Source organism: Cottoperca gobio, chromosome 15 (assembly GCF_900634415.1).
Source record: "Cottoperca gobio chromosome 15, fCotGob3.1, whole genome shotgun sequence".
NCBI lineage: Eukaryota > Metazoa > Chordata > Actinopteri > Perciformes > Bovichtidae > Cottoperca > Cottoperca gobio.
Window position 1 is genome coordinate 5,741,805 of NC_041369.1, and position 13,309 is coordinate 5,755,113.

A 13,309-nucleotide genomic window follows, 5' to 3' on the forward strand; every position below is an offset into this window, starting at 1 on the left:
CCCCACCCCGACACTCTCCTGGCTCTAACATGGCCTTCTGGGGTCTCAGGTCAATATAAAAGGTACCCTGACACAAGCATAAAACACAGTCACAGACTCAGTGAAGGAACACACAGTCGAACTGAACTCTGTCAGATCAGGAGTCCATTACAAATCCATTAGTTTCCAGAGCTTCATTAATTTAGCTGCAACTATGTGGAAGGACTCCAGCAATGGTAAGAACCTCTTTGTGATCGAGAAAGTTTGCTTGATGAGAGCATCAACATCAATCTTTGTGTAGTGCTTCATTTATTCATAATGTGCAGACATGTCTGTTTGTATGATCTAGCGCTGGATGAAATTGTTAGCAGAGCCAGGTGAATGAGTTCTTACTGCAGCAGGATGACTCAGACAGGTAGTGTCAGGCAATTCAATTCAATTCAGATGTTTTATTATTATTGCGCAAACACTTATTGCATGACGTAACTCACCAACCTTCTACCTACAGGCGCTTAAATAACTTCTTCAAGTCTTGGCTAATCTTATAACCAGGTTTAGTACAACCATCAGGAAAAACCACAGTGGCAGTAGAAATACAGAAATGATTTTGTGTGAGGTAGAATACGGCATCAGTGTAGAAAAAAACAATGAGCTGTTTATTCTGACAGAAAATTGCCTGTAAAACAACACAATGCTTGTTTTATGCTCGTTCAAAAACTAACATTTTACTGTATCTATTTGTTTTGACAGTACAGCGCCAGAACCATGCAACAAGAAAATGCAAGGCAGTTAATTATACGTATCACTGTTCATATTCAACATTGTGTGCCTGTGCATTGAATATGTGATGTCTACTTACAGCTTTAGAAAGAACAACTATCATAGATCCTCTCTCTTTTCTTGCCTCAGATGATGCCAGACCAGTGGCCTCCAGCGACGGCTCCTCTCGCAGCGCAAGTCGCAGGAAGAGAACCAGCTTTTCCAAAGAACACGTGGAGCTCCTGCGCGCCACCTTCGAGACCGACCCGTACCCTGGCATCAGCCTCAGAGAGAGCCTATCCCAGACCACAGGCCTGCCAGAGTCACGCATCCAGGTACACAGTCGCCCAGGCTGCCCTTTCACACAGCCTTACAATCCTTGTATCTGGGGGATACATATGATGATGGAATGAATTAAACTGAGCTGTTTATTGTCAGTGAAACGTTAGCTCATGACAGGCATTATCTTTATTTGGGGAATTAGGAACTGGTGTTGTTCCAAGATTAAATGCACTCATGCATGCTTTTCAATTTAGGCACAGCGGTGTACATTATATTTAGTCAAGTACTGTTCTTTGCTTGATTATTTCTATTTATTACAATTCAAAGTGAAGTATTGTACTTTTTAACATTTATTTGACATCTTTAGTTACTTTGAAGATTTAGATTCACATTAATAATACAAAATATAATCAACAAATAATGTATCATGTATTATTATAGATTAAGATAAAACGTTATTGATCCCTTGGTGAAGCTACCCTGCAGTATATGTAGATGTGTTGTAAGGCCTCTTGAACTGCGGTGTCTTATCCTAAAAAGGCTCTGTTTTCAAATGCATCCTGCATAGAATTGTAGATACCGTTATCGCTCTATCACTTTACTTCTTTATCTTTATAGATGACACAAGCTGTTTTTATCAGGATCTTGTTTGAGCTTACAGATAGACTGTGCAGCATACCAAAAATGATTAACAGAACAGAATGTGCTGTTTATCTGAACTGATCTAATTCTAAGCTTTCTTTCCTGTCCAGGTGTGGTTTCAGAACAGAAGAGCTCGCACCCTGAAGTGCAAAGGAGCCAAGAAAGCACTGTGGCAGTCTGATAGCCCGGGCCATGATGCTCTGCCTCGACTTCATGCTGTAGCCAGCAGGGGCCCGCAGGGTGGCTCTGTGCATCGGCCACCACAGGGCCCTCCACCTGCCTACCCAACCCAGGTGAAGGAGGAGATGGATGAAGCCTGCTACTACGGTCAACATCCACCAGCCTACTCCACCATTGAGGAGCACTATGGCTCCATGTATGGGCTCCAGCAGGGTAGAGCGCTGGGAGGCAGCTCCAGCCCACCCTTGAGGGGCTTCTGGTCCAAACCGGGCAGCCAAACCTTCCGTGTCCCGCCTCATTGGTGCCACTCTCCCGTGGAGATGAGAAACTATGGCTCCAGTCAGGCAGCCTTCGTGTATCCAGGATCAGCAGAGCAGCAGAGGTATATGCCCTGCTCCACCTCCCACTCCTCAACTCCGGACACCCCTGATTCTGGATACTGGGATGCAGGTCTGGAGAGCAGTCCACCAGTGGAAAGTCAGTACTCGCAGCTGGAGGATTCATGGAGCGGGGTTGCTCCAGAAGGCTGCAGGCAGTCCGAGCAGCACGGCCCGCTGCCTGAGCTGACCCTGCAGGAGATTCTGGGGGAGCTGGAAGAGCACTGGATGGGAACAGAGGGACTGGACATTCATGCTACTGGGGATAAAATGTATTTCTGCTAATGACTGTCATAAGGATACAATGGACAATTAGAAACATGTATTATTTTGATTCTAGTAATTTGTGTATTGCTTCTGTGATGTGTAAAAAACCCAGAACTTTTGGAAATGGGTTACACATTTTCAAACACCTCAATAATTTATATGTGTCTCATGCTGACTACAATTAATGTATTTCTTCATTCACCTATATTTATTACCTGTATTTATGATTTTGTGCACTTTTATAATAATAAATTAGTTGTAATAAACCATATAATTGTTATTTTTTGTTTGGTAGTTTTTTATAATAATTATAATATATATAATGATATTATAATTTGCTTTAGGGTAGTTTACAACCAATACTGTTTGGTTCAGTTAATGTCAAGAAAGACATGAATTCCTCTGGTATCCAGATGTGAAACATTTGCTATTTAGCTGGAAGAGAAAGTTGGTCATATATTCCACAACCAGCAGATGGTGCCTGTGAGTTGGGAGAAGGATAAGAAGGACAGATTTATTTCAGACCTAAAGCTCCTCTGTGGGAATTATTTGGTTCCAAATTAAAGAATATTTGTGTCAGTTAAAAATAAGATTTTCTTTCTACTATTTCGACAGGATTGAACGTTACACCATGTTATACACTAGCACATAGGTCTTCAACAGGGGGTCCGCAGGGGGGTCGCAAGATTGTTTGTAGATAAAGCAAAAAAAAAGCTCTTTTTTGCTTTGCGTATTCACATTCCCTCCTCCGCTGTGTTTCGCGAAGGGCGGGACAGAGCAGGACAGAGCGGAGGAAAGGAGAGAGGTGAACAAAAATGTATTTGCATCACGCATCCCCCCCCCCCCCCCCCCCGTCGCACGGACCTCTTTAAGCGTCTTCTATACAATATATAGAGTTGGGGGTCCCTGCACCACGCTACACCAGTTTGGGGGTCCTTGGTCTGAAATATGTTGAAGACCCCTGCAGCATAACGGGAAACACATGGTATGGCCATAAAAGTTATCACTTTTATCTCTTTTCATATAAGCAGAAACATTTTAAGTAGGCTACATATTTAAATCTGAATCTGAATGGATTTTTGTAGAGCAAAATCATTTTTGAGCTTTTGTTGAGCTTTTGATGAGATTTGACATGTAGCCTATAGCCTACCTTGACCAAATGTAGTAAAAGGTTACCCTACTCTTAAGATGAATGTAAAAGAAGGGTGTTTGTGAACTTCCAAGTAGCCTATTAGCTAGCTGACCCTGTTCACGTTAGCTTGCCGGCTAAAATTATTTAGCTACTGTTACAAGAGTTTATGTAGTTATGCTACTAGAGTAGTCTAATATTAAGATTAACATTAGTGCACCAGCTTGAGTAGCTTTATGACAAAAGTTAGCTTCAACTAGTTAGCTAGCTGAAAATGTTTGTGCTCAGCGTGTTTTAGCCACCAGTGTTTTGTTTTCAGTTAGGCTAATGTTAGCTACACAGACCTCTTGATTTGCTCCACTGTTAAAAATTGGAAATGTAACGAAGTAAATGATAATGTCTTGTGGGGATAGTGAGGAATATAGCCTATTTGATAAATAAATGTGTGGAAAAAAAAATATTAGAAAATAAAATGACCATGTTAATTAGGGTTTAATCAATTGAAAAAAGAAGACATTTTTGCCAACTGATAAGAGGTTAAAGTGAAGCTTTAGGCTACATTTCTATTTACACTGTTTTTTGAATATTATTAACAGTATTATTGATTGATGTATTCAGTCACATCTTTGACTTGTTTGATACCTTTTACTACATATTGCCAGCATCAGGGCTTTTGCTATAATGTGTTAATGATGTTAGCCTATTTGTTGTTTTATTTCATTAACATAGTTTTATTTCAATAGCATTATTTAGTAATCTTAAACTTATGGAAAGGTCAACTCTCTTTTTAATTTCCCTTTCTGAACCTCAGCCAGTTCCCAACCAGGTAGGCTACTGGGGATTAAATTGAGAGGTCAAGATCAGAATCACAATGGGCATGTAAGACATACAAGGAATTTGACTAAGAACAAGGACAACAAATGCACAATAAATATATATAAAAAGCACCACTGAACAACAACGAGAATAAAATAAAAAGTCTATTCCTGTAAGTTGTAAACCTTACAAATAGTGCCAAGAAATACATATTGAATGGATATAAATTGACTGGATCATAATGTACAGCATGTAGGCTACAGTACATGTATAGATGTCTAAGTATACTGATGGGAGCAATTGGATAATCTGTTGAACTGGTTTTCACTGTTCATCATAATTATCGCCTGTGGGTTGAACATTTTTTTTGTCAAGATAAAATAAATCTCGTCTCAGCCCTATGTTTTCCTAACCTATGACAACCACAACATGTTTCTTTATCAAACATGCAATGAAAAAGACAGTACACAGGATGTTAGGCTTGAGGCTTGACGGTGTTTCCCACAACAGTGAAACGTGCTTGTATTGTTTATACTGTTTTGGCCTCCTGCCTTCATCCTCAACCTGAGAGGAAGGGTGTTGTCCTTTTGTTTGTGTCTGCCGTGAGTTCCTGTCCCAAGAAAAAACACACAAAGGGCCGGGACGCAGGAGGGAATGTGGATCTTCAGCCTCCTGTACTTACTAAAGATAGATCAGCGGAGGAAATGTTGCAGACTGCCAGCGTATGACGTGTGTCAGGCAGGTGTTCGCCCAGCATGAGCTGCTCAATACACAAGATGCAGCTGGGTGTAAACAATAGTGCAGCGAAGTAAACCAAAGTATTTGATTGATTTGGAATTTCTAAGGACTAACACTGATATCAGTAATCTTGGACTAAAGTTGCCAACAGCTGACATGTCTCTTTTATGGTCATTATCTTACATCCATACAATGTGTTAATGCTCTAAAGCAGGGCTCCAAAAGTGGGGCTCGCTGGCCAAATTTAAAAACTATTTTAAATGTATTTTAAAAATAAATAAGAATCTATAATTATTCATTATGTTTTCATAATCTGAGCTCGGCGGGGAGAGTGAAACTCTGCTCAGGAAGTTAGTTTGGTGCCAGTGAAGTAAGACAATATGGAGAAGCAGAAAGGCATTTTAATTAAGGGAATTTAGCATCCTAGTACCATTTTGCATCTTAAGAAATAACACAATAGGTGTTTACTTTTGGTTTGTGTCCCACCATTAAGTTTCAGTTATGGCACTTCAAAAGGGAAAAGTTTGGGTGTGTACAGTATTCCTTTTGGGCTCAGGTTGTTGCCATCCTCTCTGACATATTAAGTCATTTCTTCCAGAAATCCTGTTGCTAAATAATCAATCAATCAATCAATCAATCAATCAATCAATCAATCAATCAATCAATCAATCAATCAATGTGACCATTGTGATGTCAACAAATTTGTACTCAATCTCCAACTGTTACTAGAGGGCAGAAAAAACTCTGAATTCAACAATACATTAGTAATTTTATAGTTGCACTGGATGAATTTGCTGGTATTTACATGTTGACGTGTGCTTGTAAATTTGTCTGTATAATTATTAGTGTGATAGAAATTATGTAATTGTGTTGCATGTAACATTTCAGTGTCTGTTGATTGTTCTGTGTACCTGCAAAGGGACAGCAGATGGAAATAAGCTAATAGCTAAATCTAGCAAAAAATAATCTCTTCTCTTTTTGAGATGTTTTTTGATGCATGGTTCTTGTTATGAAACCTAATAACATGAAGCCTAATAACATGAAGCCTAATAATATGAAGCCAAATAATATGAATGTAATATGAATAATATGTCACTTATCAATAGACCAGTTTACAGAAAATCATCTCAATTAAAGTAATCAATTTATTAACGATGGTTTCGCATGAGTACTTGTATGTGAACATAATGCTAAGTTAGATACTAGCTGGTAATTATAGCATTTAGCAACTAAACAGCCACATATCAGAAGTTAATAGAGACCAAAACAGAGCTAAAAGGGAGTGCCTATCATGGCTGGGTAGGACTTTAAACTTGATGAAACATTGGCAGACTGCTGTATCTGTTCAGTGATCACATTAGTTTCATTACTGGTCAAAATGGTCTGTAAGTAATGGAAGGTTATTTTGTGTTAATACAAAAATGTTGCAACCAACCCCGCTCTCCCCTATTTGACAAATGGACATTTGAACCAGATTATGACGATAGATAAAAAGTAGAGATTCATAAAGTCATTAGTAAATATCTGTACTTAACTTCATGGCATTGTGTCTATAAGGTAATTTCCATTATGTAGTACGCTGTACATGTGACCATAGTATTGATATATTGAAAACATATCACATTTTCATTTTGCAATATAAGTGGGATGCTTGTTTACCTTTACAAAAAAAACAAGCCAAGTGGTGTGATCTTTTGACAACTCCTACGCTGAACACACTTGTCAGTCAGCCATAAAAAACATAATTACTCATCAAACCTTTAGATGTTGGTGTAAATGGAACCTTCCCAATTATACATGCTTGAAATAAAAGGTTATGGTGCTAATCAGCTCTCTCTGTTCTCTTTAAATGTCTCCTCGCCTTGACCTTGTTCGCTCAGCAGTGATAGCACAACAGAAACATTTCCTCTGAAACTACACTCAATTACCGCGAATACAACATTCAACATGTGTAGCATCATGTGTTTCAGGGTCTCTAAACAACACAAAGGTCCTCCTCACCCAGCCCACGTTAACTTGTGATGAGTTGTGTGTGTGGTTGGAGGTGTCTGGCCCTCTGTTGCATGAATTATTATGTTTAAATGTGTTTGTATTACTTAAGGCGAGACACCCTAGACAAAAACATCGTTTTCTTATGCACTAGTCAATTTTGAGATTTTGGGCTGTTTTGCTTCATCACAGGTCTTTTTTCAGACTAGTAAAAAAAAGTGTCTTTCTGTGTCTGTAAAATTCTCTTAAATACACTAAAAGTTAGCATTAGATAAAGCGTCATTTACGTATTTCAACATAACATTTCAGCAAACTTGTAATACAAAATAGATTTGCCTTAATATAAGTAATTAACTGGGTAAGATTCATGGCGGTTAGTTAACATCTATACTCTGTTCACCTGCAGTGTCTCCCCTTAAACTTATTTTTTTTTTATGGATAGTTGGTCAATTCTTGACACACGGCAACAATGCGCAAGTTTCCCATAAAAGAAAATAAATATTTTTTAATTTCATTGAATCATTTTCATTAAATATCATTAATTTTATTTCATCAACAAGTTTTTCAATCAAATTCACATTACATTCTCCATTCTGACCCAATTTCAAAGAAGTCTAAGACGCAAAGACACACTTGAAGCACCTGCTCCTCACGATGACTTTGCATCATGGCCTCTCCCGTCTCCCGAGCAAGGGCCATGTGGTCTGTGTTGGACCTTCTGACCACATCAGCCACGGCCTTGTGTCACCCTCTTTTCTTTTCCCCAGCTCACCCAGTGGTGTCATTTATAATCCAGGTAAACCGTAGGCTGCTTTTCCCTTTTAAATGTAATCAAATTTTGTAAATATTGTCTCAGAGTAGCCTAGTGCATGTCCATTATTCCAGCTGTTTGAATGCACATAGATCACTCATTTTAACCTTTTACAAAACACTGATCACATTTAAACTAATTTAGATGATGAAAAGTAAAAGTTAACATACTACAGAGAGTATTAAAAATAAATTCTCAAAAGGAATTTAGCCACAATTTTAAACCAGTAGTCAATTTTGGGAGCCCTCAGATCTTGACCTTCTCAAGTGTCCATGGAAATGGAAGTGCAAACAGGATTTCCTGCTCATTTGATGGGATCAATTATTTGTCATATATTTAAGTAGAAGACCCCCTTTCTAAACTAAACTATAAAACATGGATTAAATATTACTTGATTTATTACTTTTAATAAAATTGAGATAAAGTAATGCATTAAAGGGCTATTGACCAACATGTCTTTCCTGCCTGTCAGCTTGTCTGTGACTGTCACATACACAAATGATCAAAACAATGATCATCAAACTCCTCAGCCAGAACACTGGAGGGGAATTATTATTTATAATTACATGCACACATATTGAAACACACATAAAGCAATAAAACAGTGAACTGTTTATAAGAAATGGTCTAATTTTACTCCTGCTCGCCAAAAACACACACGAACACAAGTGCTAACAGCTCAAGTGTTGAACAAACCAGGGCCAGACAGACGTGTGAGTGATGGCCCTCAGCTGCTGGCAGTTCCAGGGATGAAGCCTAGCCTTCACTAAAAATATGGCCTGTAATTTAACCAAACCCTCCCGGGGAGTCCACGCTGGCCACACGCTCTAATTTAGGAGCTCATCTGAGGGCTTTGTGATTGCACTGCGCTACTCGGCAGTGACAAGGAGGAAGTGTGTGTGTGTGTGTGTGTGTGTGTGTGTGTGTGTGTGTGTGTGTGTGTATGTGTGTGTGTGCCTGCATGCTCATATATTTGTACTATACGATCTGATAGTATCTAGAAACTGGAGAGGAGACATGAGGGTGAAGAGGTCTAGCATTTGTTTGCCTTTCCTAAAATAGAACAGCAAACCACTTGCTGCCCCGACTGCAGTCCTCTGCAAATAGACTAATGTAATACTATATACCATTGAATATGTTTATTCTCATTCATATTCCTACAACGTGCATGACATCCACGTGTACACAATTTAACTTCTATTCAAACTTTATTATCTCAGTTGAGAATACGCAAAGCGAACACACTTGTGTTTGTGTTTGTGTTTGAGAAAATGCTGAGATGCAGATTGTTGCAATATATTTTATTGAAGCCTCCACCTTTAAATTTAGCTCCATACAGAAATAGAGGGTTGATATTAAGTATCATCCACATGGGAAATAAGGTCAGCAGCTCTCTAATGAACTCCTGGGCAGCTTCGGGTTCCTGCCAGCGCTAACCTACAGTACACTATAGCAACCTAACAAAGCGGATTCACTGCATTACACAACATGTGCCCTTCAAAGAATGTCCTTAAAAATAATTGAAGTTCTACATGGATAACTCCCTACGGGATTATAACAGGAATGTTGCTGTGATAGCTAACCTGTGGAGGTGTAAGGTGACTTCAGAAACTCATTATTAAGGATACACCATATGAAACGGGGAGATAAAAAAAACGTGATATGTGATAGGATCAGTATTATTACCATATTTTCTCATATAAGGTGCTGCTGTGGCTCAGGAGTTAGAGCGGTCGTCCACTAATCGGCAGGTCCGTGGTTGTATCCCTGGCCTCTGCAGTCTACATGTCGAAGTGTCCTTGGGCTAGATACTAAACGGCATATTGCTCTGAGTGTATTGTGAATGTTTATCGCTCCTGATGAACAGGTGGAGCATTGTATGGGAGCCTCTGCCACCAGTTTGAATGTGTTTGTAAAACGCTTTGAATGGTCATTAAAACTACAGAAGCCATTTACAAGGTCTGTGATGCTGTAAATGATCAGATCCTTCATACGAATAACATTTTGACCCTATGATGCGTAAGGATGAAAAGTCAAAAAGGTCTCGCTGCAGAGCTCCGGGTTCGGGCCCATCTGTGTCGGACCCTTTTGGGTTTCTGTAATGACTACATTTGTTTTTTTTGCATTTTTTTTCTGTTGCTAACTTTAACGTTTAGTTGGCTAATGATATTAGCATAGCTAGCTAACATTAGCAAACTCATAAGGTTAGTACAAGTTATTTGTTGCTTAACGTTACGTTGCCTAACTTTGTACGTTACAGTTGCAGTTACAGAAATATTAAGGTTGCATTGTTTACCTTGGTGTTATTGGTGGGGGTCGTGTGGCATTAAATTAAATATATGCTCTGCAGGTTACTTTATTAACCATAGACGTCATATAACAATACACTGCGCAATATAACTCAAGGGTATGTAAATGTTATTTATTGATAAGCAAGCTCGATTAACACACGTGATTTTCCACGACGGGTCCTGCTGATGGAGACAGGTCACAGCGTCAGTGGTGGGCCCGAGCCTGAAGATCTGAAGCAGGACGCTATTGGAAAAGTCAGAGAGTCAGCAAGATCATTAGGATTCATCTCTGGGGACCATGAATGTCTGTGCCAAAAGTTGTGCCAAGCCATCCTATAAATGCTGAAATATGTCTTTCAGGAGTAAAGCGGTGAAATGACAAGTTTTAAAAGTCCCTTTGGGTCTGGCAGTGACCAATGAATAACATAACTAACTAAAATATATGCACAATGCATTCCTGTAGGAATATAACATAATGTGCCAGCACTGGAGAATATAATTTAGTGCAAAATTGACAAAACAAACAAAAACATAAATCCCTGTTGACAAAAATGTAGAAGAAGCCAACTTTAATTGAATATATCCTGCTTGTAATAAACATAATTTACCCACCTATTAAATCTTAAAAAAAAATGTTATTAAATAAAATGTGCTGCAGAGATATTTTTTCTATTTTATTTGACAACACACACATGTTCTGTTTCCGGTTGGTCAAGCGCTTCAGCTTCACATTATATCAAGGTGAATAAATCCTGATGCATTTTTATTGGATGCATCTGATGACAACATTATATCTTCTTTATTTAACCAGCTAAAAGACTCATTGAGATTAAAATCTCTTTTTCAGGAGCGACCTGGCCAAGTGGGCAGCATGAACATTGTTACAACAATAAACACAAACAATACAAGCAGATAAGTACAACTGAACAAATGAACACTATCCCAGTATTATGCATATAATGCATAAAACAGTTATCATTTTAAAACAATTTCGGTGAAAATGTAAGCACAGTCACATTGACCGAGTGCTGTTTTCTAGATTTTTGAAAAAGTGAATTTAAACTCCTCCAGAGGAATCAGCTCTGACAGTTTCAGGTCCTTCTGTACGTTATTCCAGGAAGAAGTATTTAAAAGCTTTTCTGCCTAATTCTTTGGACCAACATCTGTAGAGTGCGCAGGCCATACTGATTTTAAAAGACATCTTATATATCTTATCATTATAAAAACATGATATGATAGGGATGTCAAATGTCCCAATGGAGTTATTATATAACTTTCAGATCTTGACTAGAATTTAAAATAAAGCTCTTTAGGTGCATGAGTAAAGTGATGGACACATGGGGGTTAGCACTGATACAGTTCATGATATACCACAGTATAGTGGTATCCAACTTATGCACATGTTATGATGGACAGTAAAAGAACATGTAAAGTCTTTTTGTAAGGATGTACAGCAGACAGGTAGTTCGTTGCCTTGTGATCAGCACTGACTGGAAGATCATCTCGGCTGGCTGACTTTTGTCCTTTCAGCTGAGAGGTCCCTAGTTCCTCGCCTGCCCAGCCCAGTGCAGGGAGCTCCCGCTGTCTCCAATGCAACACCTTTAGCAGGAGTACTACATGTATGAGGTAATTGTTGTTTGGTCATGTGAGCTGCTGCAGCAGCTGTCAAATGTGGTGATAGCAGGAGGACCTCGGCCCCACCCCCTGCGGCTGATTGGACAGCTCGTGTCTAGGGATCATCAACCAAAGGAAAAAGAGAAGCAGAATATTAGTGTCGTGACTATGCTGAACTTTTACAGAACACTGCTCTTTTTAAAAACCCATACAAATTCAAATAGAAAATGTAATGTCATTTAAAAGTTTAACAGCATTCAGCATGTGGATATAAAAAATATTGTCATAGTATTTAGAGCAATTTATTGCATAGTATTATTATTTTTTAATGATAATAAAAATATATATGTAAATAATAATACAAATTACTTTATAGCATCTTTTGTAAAATAAATGCAGCACAAAGTACTTCACAACAAGGAAACATAATTAACATAAAAACAAGGATAGAATGCCAAGTTAATGTAAAATAAAACATTCTTGACAATAATAGTAAAACTAAGATTAAAAATGTAAAGAAAAGACAAAAAATAAGATGAAATAAAATAAACAGAATAATAATAAAAAAGTAAAACATTAAATCACTACTCATATTTGCAATATGCAATAAACACAGCAGCATCAACAAGTCTCCACTCAGTCTAACTTTCTCTGGTTCATTTCTATTGTGTTTTTGTTCAATTTCTGTTACTTTATATTTTGAATATGCCCTTTTTGATTCTACTTGTTTGTTTTTATTTCACATAATAAGTTATTAGTAATCAGAAGAAGTCCAGTTTCCTGTCAACTGTGACTCGCTTGATCATCATGCAGTTTGTGTTTCAGTGAAGTGTGTAACATAATACAAGCTGTCATCAATGATTCTTGCTCATTCAGACAGCTGTAGGATTAAAACATAGTGACTGTAAAAGGGTCAGTAAGCGCCAACAGGATAGGAATGATCTCAGATATTTGTAAAGTCAAATGAACATGCAGTTAGCTGATTGAGATAGCAAAAATGAACCAATCATATCCAACCTCCTTTAAAGTGATAGCAACCAACATCTCCCGAACAGGCTGGCAAATGTCATGTTATTGTTATTGTATAAGTGGATTTTATTTGTGATGCATTTGTTTCTCAGATGATCTGTGTCACATGGTTAAAAACATGTCCTTTGTACATTTTATGTAGAGGCCATAACAAGAGATACGGATGACATTTTACAGGCTTTTTAGAGATGAGGGATTAAGAGAGACAGACAATCGAAGATGGTTTGAAGTAGAGCTGCAGCGATTAGTCGACTAATCGATTAGACCAGTGGTTCCCAAAGTGGGGGGCACGCCCCCTAGGGGGGGCACAGAGCTATTGCAGAGGGGGCGCGGCAAGGCTTGAGCCCTGCTACCATAACATGGACAAGTTTGTGACAGGGCTCCAAGGGGGGGGCTCAAAAATATT

At 38.5% G+C, this 13,309-nt stretch overlaps 1 protein-coding gene across 1 annotated transcript; it reads left to right on the forward strand.

Annotated features, from left to right (window-relative positions):
- The first annotated feature begins 193 nt into the window (after window positions 1-193).
- Window positions 194-2,622, forward strand: mxtx1 (mix-type homeobox gene 1). Its single transcript, XM_029450184.1, has 3 exons — window positions 194-215; window positions 889-1,073; window positions 1,773-2,622. The coding sequence occupies exons 1-3, from the start codon at window positions 194-196 to the stop codon at window positions 2,502-2,504; spliced, it is 939 nt and encodes a 312-aa protein (XP_029306044.1). The 3' UTR covers window positions 2,505-2,622.
- Window positions 2,623-13,309: the final 10,687 nt, after the last annotated feature.

Coding starts and splice junctions, on each gene's coding strand:
- mxtx1 (XM_029450184.1), top strand. CDS start 194: ATGTGGAAGGACTCCAGCAATG. Junction 216..888: donor GTGGAAGGACTCCAGCAATG/GTAAGAACCTCT, acceptor TTCTTGCCTCAG/ATGATGCCAGACCAGTGGCC. Junction 1,074..1,772: donor TGCCAGAGTCACGCATCCAG/GTACACAGTCGC, acceptor TTTCCTGTCCAG/GTGTGGTTTCAGAACAGAAG.